The 27,761-nt window shown below is 43.2% G+C and overlaps 3 protein-coding genes across 3 annotated transcripts in view; all 3 read right to left on the bottom strand.

The window, feature by feature from the left end:
• The window catches only part of LOC309550781 (gastrula zinc finger protein XlCGF66.1-like), a 353,589-nt gene extending 335,261 nt beyond the window's left edge, over nt 1-18,328 (bottom strand). Inside the window, exons 1-3 of the mRNA XM_082251117.1 lie at nt 18,217-18,328; nt 17,955-18,089; nt 17,745-17,868 (exon numbers count right to left, since the gene is read on the bottom strand). Of these exons, the coding sequence (XP_082107243.1) occupies nt 17,745-17,868; nt 17,955-18,089; nt 18,217-18,312 (355 nt within the window). The 5' untranslated portion in view covers nt 18,313-18,328. The remainder of the gene's footprint in view (nt 1-17,744; nt 17,869-17,954; nt 18,090-18,216) is intronic.
• LOC309550250 (uncharacterized protein) overlaps nt 1-27,761 on the bottom strand; it is a gene marked incomplete at both ends in the record, with an annotated part of 974,848 nt that overhangs the window by 856,536 nt on the left and 90,551 nt on the right. The gene's annotated exons all lie outside the window — the stretch shown is intronic.
• LOC309549799 (uncharacterized protein) lies at nt 10,204-15,073 on the bottom strand (the record flags this gene model as incomplete). Its single annotated transcript, XM_082250303.1, has 2 exons — nt 10,204-10,629; nt 15,065-15,073. The coding sequence occupies 2 exons, from the start codon at nt 15,071-15,073 to the stop codon at nt 10,204-10,206; spliced, it is 435 nt and encodes a 144-aa protein (XP_082106429.1).

Raw genomic sequence — 27,761 nt, 5'->3', positions numbered from 1 at the left:
GTTTAGTTCCTGTTATCGGTGATTGCATACTGGGATTCATTTATACCAAATACTCCAGTGCATAAATGTATATCTTATAAACCAACTATTGCCACTGGCACAAAACAGTGTTCACGTTTCCACCCATGTGCTAGGAAATGTATAAAGTGACTGTGCCTGCGCAATGTGAATTACCAGTCTTTGTCTGTGCAATCCTAACAATGTGCAAAATTCATACAAAGAACATGAAAATCATAATATACAATGCTTATCATAAAGTGCTGATCAAAAAAAATGTGCAGCCCTTATATGTGCAAAACTCATATATTCAATATAAGAGCGGAATTAGAGCGGAGACTGTGAGCCAGGTTTTCTTGTCCAACATCAGTGCCTGACCTCACAAATGCGCTTCTGGAAGAGTGGTGAAACATTCCCATAGACACACTCCTAAACCTTGTGGACGGCCTTCCCAGAAGAGATGAAGCTGTTATAGCTGCAAAGGGTGGGCCAACTCAATATTGAACCCTACGGACTAAGACTGGGATGCCATTAAAGTTCTTGTGCGTGTTGTGGCAGGTGTCCCAATACTTTTGGTAATATAGTGTATATAGTCCTTTTCCACCAGTTAATACTTTAGGGTTGCTTGTATTTGTAGTGTTCCTATCCCACTACCAGTGTTTTTACTGCTCTAACCTCACAGGATGGACCCAACATACTGTGAACATATTAGGTCAAATATGCTTTTCTCTTTTATTGCAGGGCTGCTATATCCCTTTGTGTGCTTGCTTCCTGGTTCGTGTAGGAACTTACATCTCAATCCATTGCCATTCTGGGTCATCTTAACTTATTAAAATGTGCAATAATAAATCGCCTGTATGTATTCCTATAGATGTTAGGATTGCACAGTCAAAGATTGGTAATTCATATTGCGCAGGCACAGTCACTTTATACGCATTCTGGGATTGTTAGTCCTTATGTCCATCAACCATGTGTCCATGTCCATCAACCATGTGTCCTTGGAGGAGGTGTCAGGACCTTGAGGGAGAGGTCAGGGAATCTTTCATTATTAGAGAACAGGGAGGACATCTCGGCACTATGTGAGTGGTGAACAGGCCCATGTGGCTGCCTCTTCCAGGGGGTAGTGCTGTACCTCAGTACAGTAAGAACTTTCCTTGTGGGGTGGGATGGACCAGGACTATGCAAGAGACACCCAGGGGGGGTTACATCCAGGGGGAACAAGCAGTTTCCCCAGATAGGTAGATTAAGTCATGGGAAAAGGGAGCAATGTATAATAAGATACATGTATGCTTTTCTCCTTTGGGGATAAGCCGATTGGCCTCAGATTAGCTGTCTGGGAGAGAGGAGCACAGGTAGTTTGCAGCAGCTTAACATGCAAAGCATCAGAAGCAAAGCGTCTCCCCTCATTTGACACCATACAAATGATACCCTACAAAAGCACCTGAGATTAACTGCCATGCTTTTTAAATTGTTATACAAAAGCAAAGTGCCATTTACTCTCTAAACCATTCACTTGTTCAGTATAAAGAATAAAATGGAATAAGTGTCCCTGTGTGTTCCGTGAAGACGATCCGCATGTAAAATGGGCTTAGTTTGCTTTATGGCTGCAGGCATATAGAAATAACGCAAGGTTGCCTTTCAATAATGTGGACTGGTTGTATAGTTTCTATGAGATGTGGGGAGGCACAGCCAATACCTGGGGAAAGTGAACTTGGCTTGGTCAAGGTACTCGTAATTATCAGGAGATGCAGAGTTGGTCAGCCTGGTGGTGGAGACAGGGCTCCAGTCTGGACCTTTTACCTTGTAATCCTTGACTCTGGTATTTTGGCCACATGTGGAATCCCCAACAAACTTAACCTGCAACAACAGAATTGGGCCCCCCTATAACTCTGTCGTGATGCAAAATGTAAATTCCCTGACAAGATTCTGGAGTGTGCCCAGGCATAAGAATTAATTTCCAACCTTTCAAGCTGTAAGTATTCACTGAAGGCTTCTAATACAAGAACTGGCTAAACAACCTAAAGTTATGGGGTGCTACACATACCACAGCCCCATACATTTCTACGGGTAAGTCATAAATGAAGGGACAGCTGAAGGCTACCATGGGTACAACTATCCGTAGTAGGTCTTAGTAGGTTTGTAGTGTGCATGTGCAAATTAGGAGACAAGCTGACCAACACCATGTTGGAGGAAAGACTGCTGGATCAGGGTAAGGCAAGTATTATACCAGGGGGCTGCACTAAAAGTGTAGTTTCCCTTGAAAGTGAATCTCTCTCATTGGTCATTCAGGGCAAAGTGACAGGTTCTCATGATTGCCTTTTTGCTTCTGCTGATGCTTATCTTACTCTTTCACCACCCTGTTTGCCCCTACCAAAACTCAGAGTAGAAAACCCAACCCAAAAAAAGCTCCATGTTGATGTACTGTAGCCCTCCTTTGGGTGGGACAGAGGTGAATTAGAAATGTCCCTCTCCAAGCAGGATATTGTGCTAAACTTGTAGGTAAATAAAGGGACCAGAACCTTTGCTAAGTGGAAGAGCGGGTTTGATAATAAAGTTGGCAGTGCATCCACCCGGGACAGGGCCTCTGTGGACAGAGGGAATTCCCTTCCTGGGAAATTAATTAGTAATCTAATTTAAGTAATTGGGAGCCATAAGTAATTAGATGGACACCAGCATGGAAATAATACAAGCTTTAGACAAGAAATAAATAAATAACAGCACATACATCCAATGGACAAACAGAAACAATTTTTTTTTCAGCAAAGGGTCCAACAAGAGGCAATTAGTCCCTATAATCTTGATATATACATATAATTTGTGTACCTGCACATATATCAGACTGATCCAGACTGATTGTGTTGATTATACATGAATTGATATTTCACATGTTGTACTTTATTAATTGCTGGTGTATAGTAATAAATTGTTTCCATTGCTCATATTTCCCAGCGTTCTGGTTTCCACCTCATCTAAAGTCCCAATCTTTTCCTCTATTCCAAGCAATTAGGGATGGGGGCACATTTTCATTGCTCCATTTAAAGTCCCAACTTCTCGTTTCTCATTGTTTTGGAAAATAATAGTGGCCACACAAAATAATGACATTTTGGGCCCAATTTGGACATTTTCACATAGGGGTGTACTCACTTTTGTTGCCAGCGGTTTAGACATTAATAGCTGTGTGTCGAGTTATTTTGAGGGGGCAGCAAATGTACACTGTTAGGCTCCTTTCACGGAATGTGGACCGTTCTCTGCTCAGTGGGGATCAATCCACCGATCCCCCCTGAGCAGGCGGATTACAGGTGTGGAGAGGGAGGTGTCAGAGCCCTGCTGCTCTCTATGGGGAATCGGATGAGAGCGTACCGCCTGTCCGCTCTCATCCGCTCTCATCCGATCCCACCTGATCCGATCCCCTGGACGGATGGAAAATAGGGTTTCCATCCGTCCTGATTTCATGGACAGGATCGGATGCGAATGGCAGCGGGTGTCAGCGGACATGTCACCGCTGACATCCGCTGCCCCATAGGGATGCATGGAGGATCCGATCAGATCTGCCTAAAAAACTGACAGCCAGGCGGATCTGATTGGACCGCCCGTGTGAAAGGACCCTTATACAAGCTGTACACTTACGACTTTACATTGTAGAAAAGTGTAATTTCTTCAGTGTTGTCACATGAAAAGATATAATAAAATATTTACAAAAATGTGAGGGGTGTACTTACTTTTTTGAGATACTGTAAATAACTCTGGGACATTAGTAGCACAGCCATATAAAAATGCAGACATAGGGCAGCATATCTCTACATTGGTTTGTGTGCATGCTTACACAGGGCTAAAAACCTTCTCCCCACCCTCATGTGATAGTGCTCAAGGCTGACAGTCTATCAATTTTGTCCTTCAATATGTATCTTCCTGAATCTGCATTAAAAATTATGTTTAGTTTATTAAAAAAAAAAAAAAAAAGTTAAACCCACAAGTGCTTTTTTTTTGTTCACCTCTACTATTCCATTATACTGGCTTTTGAAATTTACAAATGCAGCCATTTAAATATTGGTTGAAAGGTTTAGCACTTGGGAAACGCTTTAAAAAGATAAAAAGTGCATTTTATTTGCAACTTTATAGATCAGAACAAAATGAGGGACAAATGATGAGGAAAGATGGACAGAGGGACATCCAAATCAAGGACAGTCCCTCAAAATCAAGGACAGTTTGGAGCTATGCAGAATGTGCAAAAACTTGATGTATGATGAAAAACATTAATGTGGCTTACATGTGTCAACCATAAGATAATGGCAGCTGCACCCTGATAATATTGTTTGTAGATAACACAGCTGTCTCAATGCAGAGGGAGATGAAGGTTCCTCTTAGTGTTCAGGGTAGTCTTAGTCCTAGGTCTGCCCTTTGTGATGATAAAGGCTACTCATCAAACAATAAAATCTATTGCGTGCTTGCAGAGGTTCCCGTATAATAACAGTGTAATAGTGATGATGCTAGTGGGGACCATAAGGAGAAGAAAAAGAGACCTGACCAATATTTGCATACTTGATGATACAATATTTGAGTTGGTGTTTTATTAAATAGTGCATTGTCGAGATTACCAATATCACTCAATATCTGGGCTTAAATATCACGATGTGGCGCTTCATTTCTAGATTCTCTCATCTCTATAACAACCTAGGGTTATCATGGAAATTCTTTAGTGTGTAGAAACTGTCAGCTAAATACTCAGATTCTGTACATTTACATCAGTAACATACTATTGGATGATAAGAATAATATAAACAATATATATATTAAAACTCACAGCTTTTAGTGCGAGTAATTCATTTTTCCAAAAAATCAGACAACAGGGTCACAGGATTTAAACCCTGGCAAGCTGACAGAAGTTCTAACCCTTACCCGTGCTATCCAAATTTAAAGTTAACTTAGACTAAATTTTAAGTTAATCTAGGTTGGGATTTAAAGTGTATCCAAGGCCAAACGGTCTTGAGTTCAATAAAAGAATCCATAACCCGCATTCCAGGTGCAGGTACTGCACCAGCAAAACTTTGAGATTGATTACTTCCTCTTGTGAACAAAAAAGATAAACAACCACACTTTGCTTTCAATCTGTCAAGGTTTTACCTTGCCTTCCTGTTGGTAGCCATCTTGGACATGTGCAGACTGCTGTCTTTTTTAAACTCTGTTTGCATCATCACTAGAGATGTACCGAACGGTTCGCCGGCGAACGGTTCCCGGCGAACTTCGAACGTTCGCGTTCGCCGCTGCGGGCGAACATATGCGATGTTCGGTCCGCCTCCTATACATCATCATTGAGGCAAACTTTGACCCTGAACATCACAGTCAGCAGACACATTCCAGGCCAATCAGCATACCTCCCTCCCACACCCTCCCACCTCCTATAAATAAGCAAGGGCAGCATCCATCTTAGATCATTTCTGTGTTACTGAGAGCAGGGAAAGTGCTGCTGCTGCTGCTGCTGTTATAGCTAGGGACAGTTCCTGGTCTTGTTAGCCAGTGTTCTTGGTACACTCCTGCTGTAAGGACAGCACCCCAAAAAGCCCTTCCTAGGGCTGGTATTTGAGGTTTTTTTTGGATATATATATATATATATATATATATCTATTGTCCCCAAAAGCCCTTTTGAGGGCTGGTATTTGTGTAATTTTTTTTGTTCTGTGATATATATATATATATATATATATTGTCCCCAAAAGCCCCTTTGAGGTCTGGTATTTGAGTATTTTTTAAATATATATATATATATATGTAGCATGTCCAGAACCAGAAAAAAAAATTCATATAGGTGTAAAAGGGGTTCCCACCATCCCTGCTCTACTGAAAAATTATCTTTTTTTTTCTGGTTCTGGACATGCTACAGAGCTGAAACTTCACAGGTACACTTTTTAGACCCCCTAGACACGAAATCACATAAAAAAAAGTTCTTAAAAAGTGTCATTTTTGATAGAGAGCCAATTATTGGAAAAAAAAAAAAAAACTAAACAAAAAAAAAAATTTCTTTGGATTTATTGTCTGGGGGGTCTAAAAAGTGTACCTGTGAAGTTTTAGCTCTGCAGCATGTCCAGAACCAGAAAAAAAATTGAATCAGGGTTAGGGCTAGGGTTAGGGTTAGGGTCAGGGCTAAGGTTAGGGTTATTTTTAGTGCTTAGGGTTAGAGTTAGAGGGGTAGGGGTAGGGCTACTAACTCTAACCCTAAGTATCTCACCGTAACCCTAACCCTAGCCCCTAACACTAAACCTAACCCTAACCCTCTAACCATAACCCTAACCCTCTAACCTTAACCCTAACCCTCTAAGCCTAGCCATAAAAATAACCCTAACCCTAACCCTAACCCTATCCCTAACCCTAACCCTAGCCCTAACCCTAGCCCTAACCCTAACCCTAACCCTAGCCCTAATTCGTATTTTTTTCTGGTTCCGGACATGCTACAGAGCTGAAACTTCACAGGTACATTTTTTAGACCCCCCAGATGCTAAATCCAAAGAAATTTTTTATTTTTTATTTTTTAAATTTTTCCAATAATTGGCTCTCTATCAAAAAATTACAATTTTTAAGAACTTTTTTTTGTGTGATCCCTCTCCGGCATGCCACAGTCCAGGTGTTTGTCCCCTTGAAACAACTTTTCCATTACTATTGTGGCCAGAAAGAGTCCCTGTGGGTTTTAGAATTCGCCTGCCTATTAAAGTCTATGGCGGTCCGCAATGTTCGCCGGTTCGCGAACATTCGCCGATGTTCGCGTTCGCCGTTCGCGAACAGCGAATTTTATGTTCGCGACATCACTATTGAAGTTATGTTTGGTCCAAACCGCTCGTCCATCCCTAGTGGTGTTTAGAGAGAGGGAGAGGATTGTTGGAGAGGATGCATGGAGTGCATCGGTGGGAGAATACAAGGCTGAGGGTTTTGCCACCAGAGTGAGTAGAAGCCTCTATCCATTGTTTCAGGCCAAATGAGGAGATTAGACTAAAAAACTTAGAAGTAACAGAAGTGTTTGTAGTAACAGGGATGTTGAAGTCACAGAGAATGATTTTGGGGATTTTAAAGGTCCTGGTATGGACCGAGGGGGACCCCCACACTGTTATTATTTTTATTTTTTATTTCCATTGCCAACAATGGCTGGGAAAATCATTTTTAATGTCATATTTTTTTTTTCTTTATAAATGTCAGTTTTGCTGCAGCAGGTTGTATACACAGTACAGATACACCACTTTACAGGCAGACTAAGGCTGCATACACATTATACAACTTTTGTTGTTAGATTTCCTAAAAATTTACCTTCAACTATGTAGTGCAGGGGCCTGCCTGACTGCATACAAATTGAAACTGTTTATGTTTGACCTCATATTATATGGTTTTGGTAAATCTAAAGGAAAAAAATTGAAAGAAAATTGTATAGTGTTTATCCAGCCTTAGTCTGCCGGTAAAGTGGTGTATCTGTACTGTGTATAGAACCTGCTGCAGCAAAACTGACATTTATAAAGAAAAAAAAAATATGACATTAATGCCCCAGGCATTATATTTAAAGGAATTCTTTTGTTTCATTTTAAGCATTAATTAAAATCATTGCTCCTTCAAAAACGATATTTTGTAAAAAAAAAAAATAAAATAAAATTGCATTGATAGTATCAAACATGAAAAAATAATAAAGAAAAGAAAAACACGTACACAGAAATGTTTGATGTTGGGCGAACACCCAAACGGAAGATGTTCAAGCCAAACCATTCGCCCATCCCTACTCCCTGGTTATCTCTCACCTCGACTACTGCAACTCCCTCCTCATTGGCTTACCTTTACATAGGCTATCCCTCCTTCAGTCCATCATTAATGCTCCTGCCAGACTCCTCCACCATACAAACCGCTCAGCATCTGCTACCCCTCTCTGCCAATCCCTCCATTGGCTGCCATTTACCCAACAAATTCAATTCACAATACTAACAGTAACTTACAAAGCCATCCACAACTCGGCCCCCAGCTACACCACTAACCTGGGCTCAATATGCCAAACAAATCATCCTCTTTGATCCTCCCAATATACCCTTCTTTCTAGTTCCCTTGTCACCTCCTCCCACCTCCAGGACTTCTCCCGAGCCTCTCCTATCCCATGGAACTCCCTACCCCAATCTGTCTCATTATCTCTTACTCTATCCACCTTTAGGTGTTCCCTGAAAACTCATCTCTTCAGAGAAGCCTATTCTGCTCACACCTAACAACTACTTTTATTTTCTCCATCAGCCCATCCCCCACAGTTATTACCTTTTGTACCACTTGACCTTCCCTCCTAGATTGTAAGCTCTAAAAAGCAGGACCCTCTGATTCCTCCTGTACTGAATTTTATTGTAATTGTTCTGTTTGCCCTAACATTGTAGAGGCTGCGCAAACTGTTGGCGCTTTATAAATCCTGTATAATAATAATAATAATATATGACTGCCTAGTCCAGCCTCTCTCAGCCAGGGTTCCTCCAAAGGTTCCTAGGGGCTCCTTGTCACTTCCTTGGGCTGTATATGGAAGTGTCACCTACCAGCCGTTTCTGGATACTGAAGCTTGTCATCATTGCACGACACACACAATTTTTTTTTCGTTCAATATATTTTTTAATCTAACTTTAATTTTAACAAGAGTGCAAAAAAAATGTATAAAATGGTAAAGTTAGAAATCCAATTGGTCAGGAAAATGACTTGTCTGGAATGTGGAGGCGGAGTCGGTAATAATTTGTGTACAATACAATACACAACGTGTTACATTATTATAACAAAGTATTGTAGAAAAGATCACACCATAGAAAATGGGGGAAAGGAGAAAATAAACCCGGATATGAAGGTGACATTTGTGTTCGAGGAACACCTTAACAATTACCACCATTTTATTCTCCAGGGCCTCTGCTTTCAGAAAATATATGTTTGGGGGTTTTATCTAATCTTCAGGCCCAAAATCTGCATTTTACCATGTGTGCAAAAATAATGCAAAAACAGCTCTGGTATTTATGTCCTTCAATGTGTACTGTACTCATAAATACATGGGTGTGATCTCAGGGATTTGTATGACCCCCCCCCCCCTCGACATAGGAACCTAAGGGGTCTATGCAAACAATATGTTTGGTGAGTGTGACAAGCATGTGTCCAACCGTGACAAATTCTGGCCGTATTCTAATAAACACAGTGATTTCCTATAATCATCAGCTCCAACTAGTGGCCATAATGAGGTATTAGTTCCAAAATACCTCAATCAGGAAAAATAGTTCAATATCGAATTATGGCCACTAGATGGACCCAATGATCATAGGAAATCACTGAATGAAATAAAATAAGACCAACATTTGTCATGGATGAATGAATGCTTGTCATATTTGTTCATCTATTTTATAAAAACTAAACATGTAAGTGAAGTGGTAACTATTGAGCCAATCACTTCATCAAACCACACATAATATCTCCTTTCAAAGGGAAAACAGAAATTATTTACAGAAAATAAAACAGTATAAATATTTTCCAACCAATAACCTCCACCCAGACAAGATATGTAGAAATATAAAGACAAGCGGTGTTACCTCTCGTGCCGCACTCCGCCAAGCCACCCAAACCCACACAGGAGCAAAGGAAAGAAGTTCTCACCTAGTTTATCTCCGAGTTCTCCTTCTCTCCTGTTGGAGGATGGGAGAAGGATGGACTGAAGACAGAGAGACACGCTTCGGGGTCACCACTGGTAAGTAGAGCCTTGAAATGAAGGACCTCAACTTCAGAATTTCTGTCTTGTCTGTGTAAAGTTTACTGATAAAGATATATGGGATCTCACAGTTTCTAGCTCTGTAACCCGCTATATCATTATCAGTAACCGTCACACAGACAAGCAAGACATTCTGAAGGTGATTCCTTCATTTCACGGCTCTACTTACCACTCTACACCCCAAAATTTACTCAGCCAATGAAAAGCCAACACAGTACAACACTTCATCCATGTCTCTGATCATCTCTGATCTCCTTATGAAGTGTTTCTTACATGATGAAGATCAGCCATGGAGTATATCTGAGGTGTATATCAGGGTGTGCTTCTTCCCCACATGTCCACCAACATTCATATAGAAGACATTTCCCACACTCAAGGCACTAATACACCTCCAGGGTTGTGAGGGATCCCTGATGTACAGGAAGACAGAACTTCAGTGAGGAACAATTCCCTCATTCACATGAATATGGCTACTCCCCTGTGTGAGATCTCTGATGTCTGCAAAAATGGGACTTCACTGAAAAACATTTCCCGCACTCAGGACAGGAATACGGCTTCTCCCTCTCCCCTGTGTGAGATCTCTGATGTGTGTTAAGAATAGACTTCCGTGAAAAACATTTCCCGCACTCAGGACAGGAATGCGGCTTCTCTCCAGTGTGAATTCTTTGATGTGTGGAAAGATGGGACGTCTGTGAAAAACATTTCCCGCACTCAGGACAAGAATACGGCTTTTCCCCCGTGTGAGATCTCTGATGTATGTAAAGATGGGACTTATATGAAAAACATTTCCCGCACTCAGGACAGGAATGCGACTTCTCCCCCGTGTGAGATCTCTGATGTCTGTAAAGATTATACTTTAGTGAAAAACATTTCCCGCACTCAGGACAGGAATACGGCTTCTCCCATGGTGGTCCATCTACACTGTGTGGTGCCGGATGGACATTTGAGGTAGCCGGGTTTTCTCCTGGACTATACTGTGTGATGTCCTCATCTTCTACTTTACAGTCTGGAGACAAAGTGAGACAATCCTCTGAGGTTTTCCTCATCTCCCGTCCATGTACTAAAATAGAAATACAAAGATTATTACTAGACATCAGCAGATTGGTTCCCCTAAACCAGGACTCCGCCCACATCATGCAGCTTTGTCTCTGAGGATCTTACAATTCCACCCTCAAGGTAACTAGTAAATGGTAGAGGGTGACTAGGTGACCCAGGAGTCACACATCAAGTCAGGACCTGCTGTATGATAGTAAATGGCAGTCTCAGTCTGGACCTACGCCAGGCCACGCCTTGATGTGCGGGACACCGACTCACTATCTACCGATATAAAATGTCCAGCTGGTAGAAAATGGGTGCAACAAAAGAGAATCCATTATGTGTATATATAGCAGTGGGTAGAGGGGAGAGAGCAGAAGTCAGTAGAGATGGCCTTGCAGTTCGCGGCGAATTTTGCTTGTTCGCTATCCGCCAAATTTGCGAACACATGGCGTTGTTCGCGGCGGCCATATTAGTTTACATTGGGAGAACTTTGACCCATGACACAGCCGTCAGGTGGAACGGGACAGCCAATTAGAACATTTCAGCACATGGACATGCCCCCTACCTTATAAATAGACCTGAGCTGTCGGCCATTTCACAAAAGTCCTTTTCAGGGCTTGTATTTCGGTATAGGTCTACTAGTATCTTTTCAGGTTAGGAGCAGGTATCCAGTCAGTGCTTTAGGGGCAGTTAGAGATTGGCAGCAGTCATACAAATCTCTCGGTTAATGTTCACAAAAGTCTTTTTCAGGGCTGGTATTTCGGTATAGGTCCAGTCTCTTTTCAGGTTAGGGACAGGTATCCAGTCTGTGCTTTAGGGGCAGTTAGAGAGATCGACTGCAGTCACACAAATCACTCTGTTAATGTCCACAAAAGTCATTTAAAGGGCTGCAATTTTATTTTTTTTGGTATTGCTGTGCAGTGCACTAAAAAAAGGGGGGGGGGTAATCCACAGTGTTTTATACTTTGTAGAAAGCATATTATAGTGGTTTAGTAGTATTATTGTGCACTGTGCAGCACTGTGACAGGTGTGGTAACTGAGCGTTGCTGCAGCAATACTACAAACAGTGCCAAACTCCCTGGCCAGTTTTTTGAACAACTGGTGTGATAGACCAGTGGCCCCCCAATACCACATATTGAAGTGGGGTGTTATCTGAGTATACTTTTACAAGTGTATTTGTGTCCTGCAACAATATTGCCTCTTTTGCTGACTTAAGTCTGATGCACACAGTGCCAAACTCCCTTGCCAATTTTTTGAACAACTGGTGTGATAAACCAGTGGCCCCCCAATACCACATATTGAAGTTGGGTGTTATTTAACAGTATACTTTTCTAAGAGTGTATTTTAGTCCTGCAAAAATTTGGCCTCTCTTGATGTGTTGACTGTGCTACACACAGTGACAACAGTTACTGGCCAATTATTTGTAGAACTGGTGTGATAAACCTGTGCCCCCCCCAATACCACAGATTGAAGCGGGGTGTTATCTACCTTTTTCCAGATATACTGCGATTCTCTAGAGACTTTTGTCACAGGGTAATTAAAAAACATGACAGGCAGAGAAGAGGCAGACACGTACGCAGGGGTGGTAGGGGTAGGGCAGGAGCAGTAGGCCAGAGCTAAACTGTGAAGTTTCAAATGCCGCGTGCAATTACGTCAAAGGACGCACCAGACTTGGTTGAGTGGCTCACTCAGCCTTCCTCTTCTGCACCCTCCTCATCCTCTCTATCTGCACCCTCTTCACGCTCTGCTGTGTGCACCCCCAAAAACACCACCACAAACACCACCACATACCCTCCGCTTGAGTCACTGGAATTATTTTCTGATCCATCACAACACGTTTGCGATGCACAGCCATTGTTGGACTCAGATCAGAAAGAGGAGGTAGCAACAGCCTCCACTCAGCAGTCTGACGACATTACCCAGATCAGCCCAAGGAGGTTGGTCCCGCTGTTGCTGCCTACTCCGAGATCTCGAATGTTAGTGGTGGGGAAGGTGATGTGGATGATGACGTGTCTAAAGATGTCACATGGGTGGCCACAAGAGAGGAAGAGGAAGGGACTTCAGAGGGAGAGACGGACCGGCAGATAGGGAGGAGAGGCAGGCAGAACTTGCATTGCACAAGAGGTACAAAGCAGACTGCAAATGTATCAGGAGCGAGCCATCAACCATGTACAGTCACATCTGGCGCTCTCAGGACTCCGGCACATGCCTCCGCAGTGTGGGCTTTTTTTAATGTGTCCGTTGCTGACAACAGTGTTGCGATCTGCAGCGTTTGCAGTAAACGCATAAGTCGCGGTAAGCCCAACACTCACCTAGGGACAACCGCCTTAAGAAGGCACCTGAACTCCCATCACCGAGCCCAGTGGGAGCAACTCCGTCAGAACCCACAACGCCACACTCCAGGCTCTCACCGCCAGCCCCTTCTCTTTCTCCTTCTCCTCACATTTGTCCTCCACTCCACCTGCCATGATGCCATCGTCACGTAGTTCTGGAAAAAGGCAGGCTTCTGTGGCCCAAATGTTGGAGCGGAAAAAAATGATGATGCTGGATAACCCTCTTGACCAACGTTTGACTGCTGGCTTGTCGGAACTGATAGCCCGCCAACTACTGCCATATCAACTGGTGGACTCGGAGGCCTTTCGTAAATTTGTGGCTATTGGAACACCACAATGGAAGGTCCCAGGCAGGAAATATTTCTCGCAGAAGGGCATTCCAGAGCTGTATGGCCATGTTCAGTGAATATATCTCTGGCACACAGTGTTGGTGCCAAGATACATCTGACCACAGACACATGGTCTAGCAAACACAGGCAGGGAAGGTATATCACTTTTACTGCCCACTGGGTGAACCTTCTGATGGCCGTCAAGCATGTAACCCGTGGCACCTGTGTAGATTTAGTTGTACCGCCACGGATTGCAAGCAGGCCTGCCTTTTCCTCTCCTCCTCCTCCATCCTCCCTCTTCTCCTCGAAAGACTCCTCTTCTTCCGCTGCTGCCGTCTCTTCCACTGCGCTGCCCAAGATCCCCAGAACCTATTCCACATGCCAGGTGAGACGTTGCCATGCTGTGCTGCGTCTGTTGTGCCTGGAAGCCAGGGGCCACACTGGTCCTGCACTCCTTTCAGCTTTGCGTTCACAGGCAGATCAGTGGCTGACACCGCTGAATTTGACAGTTGGTAAAGTGGTGTGCGACAACGGTGCCAATCTGCTGAGCGCGCTGAAACAAGGCAAAATAACACACGTGCCATGCATGGCACACGTCCTGAACTTGGTGGTGCATCGATTCGTTGGCAAATACCCTGGGGTCCAGGATGTCTTGCAGCAGGCCAGGAAATTCTCGGGCCATTTCCGAAGATCTTACACAGCCATGGCTCCCCTTGCTGAGATTCAGCGCGACACAACCTGCCCGTCAGGCGTCTTATTTGTGACTGCCTGACGCGATGGAACTCAACATTGCATATGCTTGATAGGCTGCTTCAGCAGAAACGTGCAGTTAATGACTATCTGTTCAAACTCTGCAGGAGGACAGGTTCTGGGGAACTTGGGTTTTTTTCACCTTGCCAGTGGCTGCTCATGCGGGAGGCATGCAGACTTCTGCGGCCATTCGATGAGATCACCAAACTGGTCAGTCAGGGCCAGGGCACAATAAGTGACATCATACCTTACGCCTTCTTTCTGGAGCATGCATTGCGTCATGTCATTGATCAAGCCGTCGAGGAGAAGTCGCAATGTTGGATGAATTCTCAGGGGGTGCTACTCCATCTGAGACAAATCAACAGCAGGAGTCTGAAGAGGAGTCAGAGGAGGATGGTGCTGGGGGGGGGGGGGATGAGGAGGAGCAAGAAGAGCATGCTTTAAACCTTTCTGGGATCCCTGGTGTTATCCGTGGATGGGGGGAGGAGAACAAGGATGACATTATCCTGGATGATGAGCTGGAAGCAGGCCACTACACCTCTTCCAGTTTAGTGGGAATGTGGGGCCTTCATGCTCCAGTGTTTTAAGGGGGACCCCGTATAAAACGCATAAAGGCCAAGGAGCTTTACTGGGTGGCAACATACTTAGACCCCCGGTACAAACACAAAATTGTGGAAATGTTACCACAATCACAGAGGGCGGTCAGAATGCAGGGCTTCCAGGCCTTGCTGTGGGAAATGCTGCATTCTGCTTTTCCATGCGCTGGCAGAGGAATTTCCAGTCACACAGAGACAGTTGCGGGTAGCAATCCAAAAAGGCCTGCAAGAAGAGGGTGGTTTGAAGATGTCTTGGTCACTTCAGATATAAGATCCTTCTTTCACCCGAACCATCGACAGCTGTACTCCGGATCCAGCATGACGGAACGCCTAGACCGACAGGTGTCCGACTACATCGGGTTAACGGCCGATGTGGACGCTCTGAGGAGTGATGAACCCCTGGACTACTGGGTGGGCAGGCTTGACCTCTGGCCAGAGCTTGCACAATTTGCAATGGAAATGTTGGCTTGCCCCCCATCCAGTGTCCTGTCCGAAAGAACGTTCAGCGCAGCAGGGGGGATCGTGACCGATAAGCGAACTCGCCTAGCTCATGACAGTGTAGACTACCTCACATTTATAAAAATGAATGAGGCATGGATCTCTGAGGAATTCAACACATGTGACCAGTAGATCATGTTTCATTGAAATTCGTCATGCAAGGCCACAAATATCTGCCAGACTGCCATCCACCCACAACAATTCCTGGTCCTTGGCTTCGCTACATACAGCTGCATAAAAGGCATTTCATGTCCATTGAATGGCAAATTCAATTTTGGGGCCTTTCAGGACTGAAAATTATTTTTTCTGTGAATGCCTAATGTACCTTCAGCCACCAAATACTACGTTCTTAGCTGTCAGGTAAACCCATGTGGGCTAATTTTTGGGGCCTATGCAGGCCGACACTTACTTCTGTATCCTGTGAATGCCTAATGTACCTCCAGCCATCAAATACTACGTTCTTTGCTGTCAGTTAATCCCATGTGAGCTAATTTTTGGGGCCTATACAGGCCGACACTTACTTCTGTATACTGTGAATGCCTAATGTACCTCTAGCCATCAAATACTATGTTCTTTGCTGTCAGTTAATCCCATGTGAGCTAATTTTTGGGGCCTATACAGGCCGACACTTACTTCTGTATCCTGTGTGAATGCCTAATGTACCTCCAGCCATCAAATACTACGTTCTTTGCTGTCAGTTAAACCCACGTGAGCTAATTTTTGGAGCCTATACAGGCTGACACTTACTTCTGTATACTGTGTGAATGCCTAATGTACCTCCAGCCACCAAATACTACGTACTTAGCTGTCAGGTAAACCCATGTGGGCTAATTTTTGGGGCCTATACTGGCCAACACTTACTTCTGTATACTGTGAATGCCTAATGTACCTCCAGCCACCAAATACTACCTTCTTAGCTGTCAGGTAAACCCATGTGAGCTAATTTTTGGGGCCTATACAGGCCGACACTTACTTCTGTATACTGTGAATGAATAATGTACCTTCAGCCACAAAATACTACGTACTTAGCTGTCAGGTAAACCTATGTGGGCTAATTTTTGGGGCCTTTTATGGCCGATACTTACTTCTGTATCCTGTGAATGCCTAATGTACCTTCAGTCACAGAATACTACGTTCTTAGCTGTCAGGTAAACCCATGTGGGCTAATTTTTGGGGCCAATACAGGCCGACGCTTACTTCTGTATCCAGTGAATGCCTAATGAACCTTCAGCCACAGAAAACTATGTGCTTAGCTGTCAGGTAAACCCATGTGAGCGAATTTTTGGGGCCTGGAATGGCCGACACTTACTTCTTTATCCTGTAAATGCCTAATTTTCAGACCGGAAATGAAAAACAATGGGTCTGTAAAGGTTCTGCCAAATTGTGGAATGGATGCGGACCCATTTTACAGATGTGTGAATGGACCCTATATGTATTAGACAATGTATTTACCGGCTGCTATCAGTTCTGGCTGATTTATGAAAAAAAAAATATATATATTTTTTTTTGCTGTAAAAAAAAAAAAAATAAAAAATTAGGGCAACTTTTCCAATTGTGTTATGACATTGTCCATGTGCTGGGACTATTTGTGCACAGCTAGTACGTCTTTTGTGGCTGCAACTATGACCTAAAGGTTTTTAAAGTTCGCTTCCCATTAAAGTCAATGGGGCCCACTGCGAACTTGCGGTTCGCGGACTTTTGAGAAAATTTGCAGCTGACGTTCGCGAACCGCCCCGGCCAATGTTCGTCCATCTCTAGAAGTCAGGACTATGTAATGTACAACATATTGTATAAGATACAACAGATAGGACTATATAGTATCAGAGTTATGTAATGTACAACATAGAGTATATAGTGCAGGGGTCAGGACTCATATTATTGGTATTCGATAGTCAGTGGCAACAGGCTGATATCACCCAGTCCTTGCCCTAGCGTGGACCAATCAGTGAGCAGTATGGGTGGAGGAATGTATTCAGTGTTAATGACCCACCTGTGCTGATCTCTGTAGGAGTGTCCTCCTCTATAAATGTCCCCGTTATTCCATCCTCCTCCATAGACTGCTGATCATCCCTCACATACATCTCTTCTTCTTCTGCTTTCACCGCAAATTCTATATCGATTGGATCTCCACTCTAAACCAAGAAAATGAGAGAGAATATCATCTGTAAAATATAAGCTTTATTATTGTCATCACATAAAAAATCCACACATTGTCTCCATGAGACTGTGTGTTATAAACTCTGTCCCACCAACCTTGTAATAGTGAGGGATGGTGTGACCTTCCTGTGTGGAATCCCGGGAATACAGAGGACGGGGACATCTCTCTGGTGGGTTCCCATTACTGGATCTATCTGTAGGAAACACACACACTGACTGAATACATTGTTTCTATGTGTTTATCAGATGATGGGGGATCTAGGTGGATCCTCCGTACTGCTCTCTCCTTTACAATAAATTCTCCTCTTACCCGGTGATGTGAGGGGCGGCTGATTCTCCATCATGACGTCCTTGTAGAGATCCTTGTGTCCTTCTAAATACTCCCACTCCTCCATGGAGAAATAGACAGTGACATCCTGACACCTTATAGGAACCTGACACACACAATGATACAGTCACCATCCAGACACATCCCTTGTCTGTTACTGGATAATGTCCCAGAATTCCCAGCACCGCTCACCTCTCCTGTCAGCAGCTCCATCATCTTCTTGGTGACTTCTAGAATCTTCTGCATGTTGTGTCTCTCAGGTTTTAGGGAGTCATATGGAGGCACTGTGATGGTCATATGATCACCTGACTTCAGAAGAGGAAATCTCTGTATTGAGGAAGCAATAGGAATATCATGTTAGAATCCCAGAATCCCCCTCACCTCTCCGGTCAGGTCGGTGTTTTATTAATAGAGATAAAAGTGATGTCATGTGACCTCCCAGAATCCCCCTCACCTCTCCAGTCAGCAGGTAGATGATCTCCAGGGTGAGGTTTAGTATCTTCTCAGTCATGTGACTCTGGTCCTCCTCCATCCTCATTGGTGTCGTCATCTATGAAGGTTTCCCTGTAGACAGATAAGATTGATAACAGAGAATTATCTGGATTGGTATTGGTTGTACAATAATAAGATGAGGATATCAGGAGGTAATATGAAGGTCGGTATTTATTTAAGCACTATGGTCCCAGTGAGAAAATATTTAATCTGGACAGTTTAGCGTTTTCTATGATTCTTGGGGTCTGGGATTCTCAAAAAATTTGGCCACCTGGATTACAACTTTCATTCCCCATGTTGGGTGTGAGATGAGGAGGAGATCCAGGAATCAGGATAAAGGTCAGGACAAGCAACAGACGAGCGCATCCAAGAGATGAAGCCGGGGTCACTACACAGAAAATCAATCCAAGGAAAGAACAAGCAGGACGATAAATAGCAAGAAGGAGCTCAGAGACAAATGAGAATATTGCTCAGCCAATAGGAGATTATCTCAGCATGACTTACATAATGAAAGAGATTAGGGGGAGGGGAGGAAATCACTTAAGGTGACCATAGATACATGGAAATTCAGCTGGTTCAGCAGGGATCGGTCACATTTCCATCCATGTGTGGTCACTTCCTGATAAAAGTCACTCGATCAGCGGCTGCAGCCAATAGCTTCATCACTGATCTGTGTATTCTGAGAGCGGAGGAGCGCCATCCATTGTCAGAATATAATAGAGCAGTGGGGAGGATTCCCCATCCCCCTCCAATGTGTGGATGGGGAAATCGCTTCCATTTTTTTTTTTACTCATCCCGCTAGCTGAATGATAAAACAGAACCATGTATGGTCAGCTTTGGAAGTAAGATATATTAATCATCAACTGATTCCCTGAAGGGGTTAATATAGGTTTCCACACTATATATATGTGTATCATCATCTGCTGGAGATAAAAGATGTCACAGTGACTGTAACGGACCCCCAATACTTCGACCAAGTATTTCTGTTTTAGGTCTCCCGAATCCCACGTGATGCAGTGACCATGGCCCCCAATTACCCCCCAAACATCAGCCTAAGCTCGATGAAGGGTAAAAACAAAGACTCTTTATTCAAGAACTCACTTCCAATCTATACAGTCTTAGGTGAATGACATGGCAGGCTCAGACAGGATTAGCATTATCATAATTGACTCAACAAACAACAAGCCCAAAACATAGCCGAATACGCATTCCTAGAAGTGTGAACACACACCACCTCTAAACAGATGAAAGCAGAAGACATAGGCTTACAGGCTGCCCGTCTCCATTTTCAACACACCTTATTATAAGTGTCCATTCACATCCCCCCAGTATACCATAGCTGAGTCTTATGTTATTAGCATCTGTTTAGTCTCTCATTGTGTGAATTCCTTGGTTTTAGGCAGCTTAGGCCTAGAGTCTGTATCGTTTGGCATGACAGGGACTTGAGGTCAAAGTAACAGTACTCTGAGGGTCCCCCAGCATACATCCCCGCATAGAGCCGTGCTCCTCTACAAGCCAGGGCCCATAGTCCGTGGGCAGGAGGCTGGCCTCCACACTCCTCCAGTAGCCCGTGGTGAACGGCCCAGCAAATGGGCGTTCGTCACAGTGACTATGGAGGAAGAGGACGGACATGACGGGGGTTACTGGGTGTAAATAGAAAATAAGATCTTATTACCTCTTCTGCTGCCACTTCCACCAATGTCTTCTATCTACTTCCTCCCAACTCACCTCTCACCCGGAACTTACTGTCTGTATCTGACATCACTTCCTGTCTGTACCTGACATCACTTTCTGTCTGTATTCCATAGAGACTTCCTGTCTGGATAGAAGTGAGATCACCAGCTTGTGGAGCCCAGAGGTACTGCAGCTCTGAGAAACGTCTAGTAGTGTGAACACGGCCTTGTGCTCTGTGTGTATGTACTGTAGATCCTTATAGATGGGTCATCTCCACTCCCACCAAGGGGGATAGAAATATATTACTGCTCGGAGGGAGACCTTTTGGCACCTTTGATTTTGCAGTTAAATTTATTGCAGATTTAGTCATGTAGAACATCTGTTATATGGATACAAAGAACCCCAGCCAAGAGTAAAGGGTGGAAATGGCTCTTGATCCCCAGATTTGGGCAATTATGTCACCAATATAAATGGAAAAAACCTGCGCTATGTGTAACAACTCAAATACCTACAAAAATAACTTATACCGGACTGCTGCTGTAACAAAGGTAAGTATTCCCTTTATTAACTAGAGCGTTATGTGTCACAGCGCTGTCCTATTGTGTGTGCACATAAATTAACACAAATACAATAAAATATGTGGATACATTCATATATAAAGTGCTAGGGGCTCAATATAATATTCTCAGCAGATCTACGGCTTCCACTTTACACCTACTTCATTGATCTTATGGTTTTTATCAATAAATTAATTAAGTAGGTAGTTAGTGCTCATTAATTATATTCACAAAGTACCTTCATCCCATATCAAAATGAATACATATAGAGGACTATAGGAAAGGGAAAGATGGTGGGATAGGGAGAGGAGATGGGGCATGTGGGATTTTAATGATGCCATAAACAGCCATAAACGGCTAAATAAAATCAAGGATTTTTATTACAAAAACGGTTTGTACATACAAAAATATAAAGGGATACAGTTCAATGATACATTGTATATTTACATATAAAAGGGATAATCGGTCAGTTTGAAAGGCACACTTGCTGCAGCACAGTTTTACCTGTAATGAAATGATAGAACATTAGTTGGGGTTCTAGCCAGCAGTTAAGCCAAGCACAGTATATCTTTGTTGGATGGTTATGCTCTTTCTTGTTTGCTTTGTTTGCCATTTTTAATTCTGTGTCATACATCACTTGGCAGAATATTATTGATGCTCTTATCTTCAATATGTGAACGCCTGCCGAAGAAGACGTAATGACGAAACATTTTTGGGCGTGACCACAGGACCTCTGTGAAATGAACGCCAGTTAGTGCGGAACCACCCGGGTGTCACCAGCGAGCAGCTGGTATAATAGACCGCACTACCAGCTTCTGAGTTTACCGCGATACATGCCTTTTATCAGCTTTTATAATGTGAGTGTTTTTGATTGCACTGGTGTTTCAATAAATGTTTAAAACGGAATCACACTATGTGATGTCATCTTTACCCCTTGTATGTACACCTTTCTAATGCTGGGAAGTGGAGAAGATCCCGTTTGGATCCCTGCCTAGGATTAGTGGTACAAGGCTCATTAGCAGCCACCTTTTGGTGAGTACAACTCCAATGGGAGTGTTTTCTCACGCAGTGCGGTGGAAGTGGCACTTGTGTGGAACATCTAATAGTGTCAAATATAGGATTCATCACCAATCATTTGGACTGTCACTCACATATGATCTCTGGAGTGGTTTGATCACTACCCACATGAAGTTATACAGTTTAGCGCTACTAAAGTGATGATGGACTGTGCTCTATTTTTTATGGACTAATTCTTTCATTACTACAATTTTTTGCACTTATCATATAATTAAAAATGTTTTTGTATTTTAATATATACACATTTTTCCTGTTTTCATTTGTATTTGGGTTTCTCTCATCAAAGTCCCTTGGCCAACTTATTTTCTCTCATAAAGCCATACTTGACATGTCTTCGGGAGTATGAGGATATGAAAGGGCCAAAATCCTGCAAGGACAAAACATACATCAATTTACAAAGTACAACTATTGAGAAGAGAAAAATGTACATTCATCTTGGTACAGGTTATTTGGTAACTGTGAAATGTCACATATGCTCGCCTTGAGTAACAATCCCACCAGCGATGGTATCCAAAGAGGCCACCAAAAACTTTACTTTCCCCTGGGGGCGAGTGCGGGAGCGGGTACACCTAGCCAACCTAGAAGTATAAGTAGGATGGTATAAAAGTCACAATCATATTGTGTGTTCAATTGGAATATGTAACAATAGGTACTTCAGAGTTTCCTCAATACGCACCGTATACATGTTACAGATGACAGGGAACTTCCTAGTGTCTACCTATAGTAGATGGACGTTCCAAATGTCTGAACAAGGGGAAGTAAGGTAGAGATTTGACCCGACACGTAGATAAAGTCTATAAGGATTTATAAAGGAATAATATATTACTAGGGTGACAGAATAAATCATACATGTCTACCATTATGTTGTCTATATAATGGAACACATAGTGACATCAGCATGCCAGGTGACTACCCAATCTATACATAGCAGACAGACATACATCAAGGGTACCAAATCCAACAAATAAGTATTTTTTTGGTGAAATTCTGATGGTGATGTTCCGTCACAGCAATACCGCTTTACTGAGGGGGCTGCCGGTTTGGGCCTTTAATGTGAGTTGTTTTTAATCCTTCCTAATATAGGCAGCCAATAAGGAGTAATTGATAAGTAAATATAAAAAGGTGTATGGCTGTCAGTGTGCATGTATACCAACATGAACATATTATTATATCATAATCTGCCAAGTGTTCATCAAACATCATTCTGGATATGTATCCTTACCTAAACTGCTTTAAATATATGGACATTCAGGTAAATAGACTCATTGTGTGATTATTCACCTGGAACCTAAGGAAAGAAGTATCCCCCATGAATCTCAACTTACTCTAGCAATGTAGGAAGATACAAAAGTAAGTACACCCCGCACATTGTTGTAAATATTTTATTCTATCTTTTCATGTGACAACACTGAAGAATTGACACTTGTATAACAGTGTCAATTTGCTGTCCTCTCAAAATAACTCAACACACAGCCATTAATGTCTAAATCGCTGGCACCAAAAGTGAGTACACCCCTAAGTGACAATGTCCAAATTGGGCCCAATTAGCCATTTTCCCTCCCCGGTGTCATGTGACTCGTTAGTGTTACAAGGTCTCAGGTGTGAATGGGGGGCAGGTGTGTTAAATTTGGTGTTATCGCTCTCCCTCTCTCATACTGGTCACTGGAAGTTTAACATGGCACCTCATGGCAAAGAACTCTCTGAGGATCTGAAAAAAAAAATCGTTACTCTACATAAAGATGGCCTAGGCTATAAGAAGATTGCCTGACCTAAAACTGAGCTGCGGCACGGTGGCCAAGACCATACAGCGGTTTAACAGGACAGGTTCCACTCAGAACAGGCCTTGCCATGGTCGACCAAAGAAGTTGAGTGCACGTGCTCAGCGTTAAATCCAGAGGTTGTCTTTGGGAACTAGACGGAATTAGATCTGCCAGCATTGATGCAGAGTTTTAAGGGGTGGGGAGTCAGCCTGTCAGTGCTCACACCATACGCCGCACACTGCATCAAATTGGTCTGCATGGCTTTTGTCCCAGAAAGAAGCCTCCTCTAAAGATGATGCACAAGAAAGCCCACAAACAGTTTGCTGAAGACAAGCAGACTAAGGACATGGATTACATGTCCTGTGGTCTGATGAGACAAAGATAAACATATTTGGTTCAGATGGTGTCAAGCGTGTGTGGCAGCAACCAGGTGAGGAGTACAAAGACAAGTGTGTCTTACCTACAGTCAAGCATGGTGGTGGGAGTGTCATGGTCTGGGGCTGCATGAGTGCTGCTGGCACTGGGGAGCTACAGTTCATTGAGGGAACCATGAATGCCAACATGTACTGTGACATACTGAAGCAGAGCATGATCCCCTCCCTTCAGAGACTGGGCCACATGGCAGTATTCCAACATGATAGCAACTGCAAACACACCTCCAAGATGACCACTGCCTTGCTAAAGAAGCTGAGGGTAAAGGTGATGGACTGGCCAAGCATGTCTCCAGACCTAAACCATATTGAGCATCTGTGCGGCATCCTCAAATGGAAGGTAGAGAGAAGCGTAAGGTCTCTAACATCCACCAGCTCCGTGATGTCTTGGAGGAGGGGAAGAGGACTCCAGTGGCAACCTGTGAAGCTCTGGTGAACTCCATGCCCAAGAGGGTTAAGGCAGTGCTGGAAAATAATGGTGGCCACACAAAATTTTGACACTTTGGGCCCAGTTTGGATGTTTTAACTTCGAGGTGTATTCACTTTTGTTGCCAGCGGTTTAGACAATAATGGCTGTGTGTTGAGTTATTTTGAGGGGACAGCAAATTTACACTGTTATACAAGCTGTACACTCTACTTTATATTGTAGTGGGAAGTGTCATTTCTTCAGTGTTGTCACATGAAAAGATAGAATAAAATAATAGATATATATATATCATAGTTTGTGGGCTGTATATATATACTGTATATATATATATATATATATATATATATATATATATATATATATATATATATATTGTGACAGGAAGTCAGGTAAATCTGTGGATGTAGTCACAGACAGGAGATACATTTCCACCTGGTTTAGAAAATTCACCAATTACTATAGGGTGTCGGCTGCAGAGATAGCCAGCAGGAAGTTGAAAACCATTCAGCTGTTCAGAATGAGGAAATTAAGGCCTCTATAATTTGTCCAAAGGAAGTCTAAGGATTGCTGCCTCCTGCCGCTGTGTGGGCATGGGGAGAGGAGGACAGTCAGATGTGTGCCCCCTGAAAGCTGTGTGAGCATGGGGAAGACCTCCTGAAGCGATGTGGCTGAGGAGGGTAACAAGTGTGAAGACTACTCGAAGTGAGGTCTTTGATCATTTCTAGGTGGAAAGAAACCAATGGACATTTCCTGTGTGAAGGGGAAATTAATTAAGACTGAAGACTACTCAAGGTGAGGTCTTGAACTGTTTGCTATGTGAAGAGCCAAGCAAAGGAATGGTTGCTATGTGAAAAGAAACCAATGGACATTTCCTGTGTGAAGGGGAAATTAATTAAGACTGAAGACTACTCAAGGTGAAGTCTTGAACTATTTCTATGTGGAAGAAAATAAATGGACTATTGAGTGTCTGCTGTAGGATCAGCAAAGTTTGCTCCAACAGTAGGTTGGAGACAGACTTCATTAGATAGGTTCCTGTATGTGAGAAGGTAGCCGCCCACAGTGGCAAGGATTTATTTTGTGTTTTATTTTTATTTTGCTGTTTTGAGGCTTGCACTTGTGTGAAGTAAACTCCAAGAATAAACCAAACTGTTGTTTGCAACCACTTCTCGGCTATCTCCATGTGTAAACGCACCCCCCAAAGGGGTCATCCACGCCCGCCACCGAGCTAATCCCCTCACATATATATATATATATATATATATATATATATATCATAGTTTGTGGACTGTGTATATATATATACATATACATATATATATATCATAGTTTGTGGACTGTGTGTATATATATATATATATATATATATATCTCATAGTTTGTGGACTGTATAACTTTCCTACAGATAAATAATATACACAGATTTGGGGTGTTTTCACCAAAGAAATGCAGCAGAATACATTTTGGGTGAAATTTATGAAGGACAATTATTTATTTGCTTAGTTTTATAACAGAAACAAAGATAACGTGTTTTTATTTTTTAATAACATTTTCAGACTTTTTTTCATTTATTTAGCAAACAATAATTAACAGCGGTGATTAAATTCCAGAAAAAGGAAGCTCTATTTATGTGAACAAAATTAGAAAAATTGAATTTGGGTTACATGACCGCGCAATTGTCATTCAGTGCGACAACGCTGATAGCTGAAAGTTTATGAAGTCCAATATATCGTATTATAAAGACCCAAGTCAGATAAAACTCATGGACATGACTGAGATATATAGCATTTAGGATTTGTATTCTGTTAGGCAAGGTGAAGGAATATATGGAGAGGATGATTAATACATGGAGAAATCAATCTTTCCTGACAGATTCCATGGCAGCATATGTTCGGGTAGCCCCACCTCCTTTCCTACCCTATAGGACCCCACTCCCATAAATCTTTGCTCCTTTTCAGCCTCTATGTTCCTTTTTTGTGATCCTTTGGAAGCACATGGACGTGTGTTCCTACCTTCTGATGTCAGTACCGGGTTTGGCGTGGAGTGGCCACGGAACGTCGGTCGCTGTTCCTCCGCTAAGCCCTTGCTCTAAGCAGGGTATGGAGGGGTCAATTGAAGAAACCTCTTGCTGGATCATTTGGTCCTGGCCGAGAAAGCCCAGCTGCTGCTGGTCCTGTTTTGCCCAAAAGTCCGGTGTTTCGTGTCCAGTGCCTGACCCATTTCCTAACTCTGGAGCAGTGGAGGTCCTAGCGATAATTCCATACTGGCCCAACAGGCCCTGGTTTCCTTTACTGATGCTTCTCAGTTACCATGATCCGATTTCTCTACCTCTCAGGATGGATCTGTTGTCTGAGGGCCCTACTCCACACCCATGCCTGGCACGTCTGCATCTCAAGGTATGGTTCTTGAGAGGGGGAAGTTGGAGGCCTTAGGATGTCCAGTGAAAGTTATCCCTACACTTCTGAATGCTCGGAGAAGTAGCACTAATAGGGTCTATGAGAGAATATGGTCCAAGTTCTCTAGCTATCTGTCTCCTAGCACCGGCCCAGGAGAGGCATCTACGATCCAGGAAATACTGGGCTTTCTACAGGTGGGTCTAGTTCTTTCCCTGTCAGTTGGCTCTCTCTGAGTGCAGGTGTCAGCCATCTCAGCCTTTATGGGAGTGTCTTGGGCCAGGCATTTGCTGGTTTGTCAGTTTTTCAAGGGTGCAATAAGACTTAGGTCTCAAAGGAAGCCAAGATTCCCCAAATAGGACCTTCCCTTGATCCTGGATTTCTTCTCTTCACTCAGTTTGGTCTCTACCGGGCCTCTGTTGATCAAAGAACTCACTCTGAAAACAGTGTTTCTGGTGGCTATTACCTCGGCAAAGAGGGTCTCCGAGACTCAGAACTGTAAGATTCTGGTACCTCCGGTACCCTTAATCACCACTTTCCTCTGTAATGCGTCCCACCTTTCTCTTCAGGTGGTACGCATATACCTTTAAGAACAATGATGTCACTGCTGAGCGCCGCAGAGCGGCTATTTCAACCGCCGGCGGTCTCACTCACATTGTTCGTTCAACCTGCCTTGCTATCCACATGCTTTCAAGCCTGTCTCTCGATCGGAACCTCCAGCTTTTCCCTCTACCTGGAGCAGACCGGAACCTCGCTACTGATCCCTGTATCTCACTACCGGACCATCCCTTATCTACTGGACCTCTCTAAACTACTAACATTACAAGTGATAAGTACCCCGCAGGGGAACCCTCCATAACCTTATTGCACTATCTACCTATGCACATTAAGGACTGTTACTACCTATCTATACTATCCTATCATCTGCACTGTTACATAGATTGCTAGCTCTTCAGCCTACTACCATCTATCATATGCACTGCTGCATAGATTGCTAGCTCTCCTGTCTACTACTATCTATCCTTGCACTGGGTTAGTCTATCCTGTATTTGTCATCTGCTGTCCTCACCACCTGTTAGCATACTCGATACTAACCTATCTGCATTCCTAAATACCATCTTGAACTCTCCTATACAAAACCTATCAAGTGATTACCATCCTTGTCACTGTTCACACCTGTCCCTTCAGCAC

The sequence above is a fragment of the Pelophylax lessonae genome (genome assembly GCF_965119305.1).
Source record: "Pelophylax lessonae genome assembly, chromosome: 3".
NCBI classification, from domain to species: Eukaryota; Metazoa; Chordata; class Amphibia; order Anura; family Ranidae; genus Pelophylax; species Pelophylax lessonae.
This window is presented reverse-complemented; position numbering and strand designations above follow the sequence as displayed.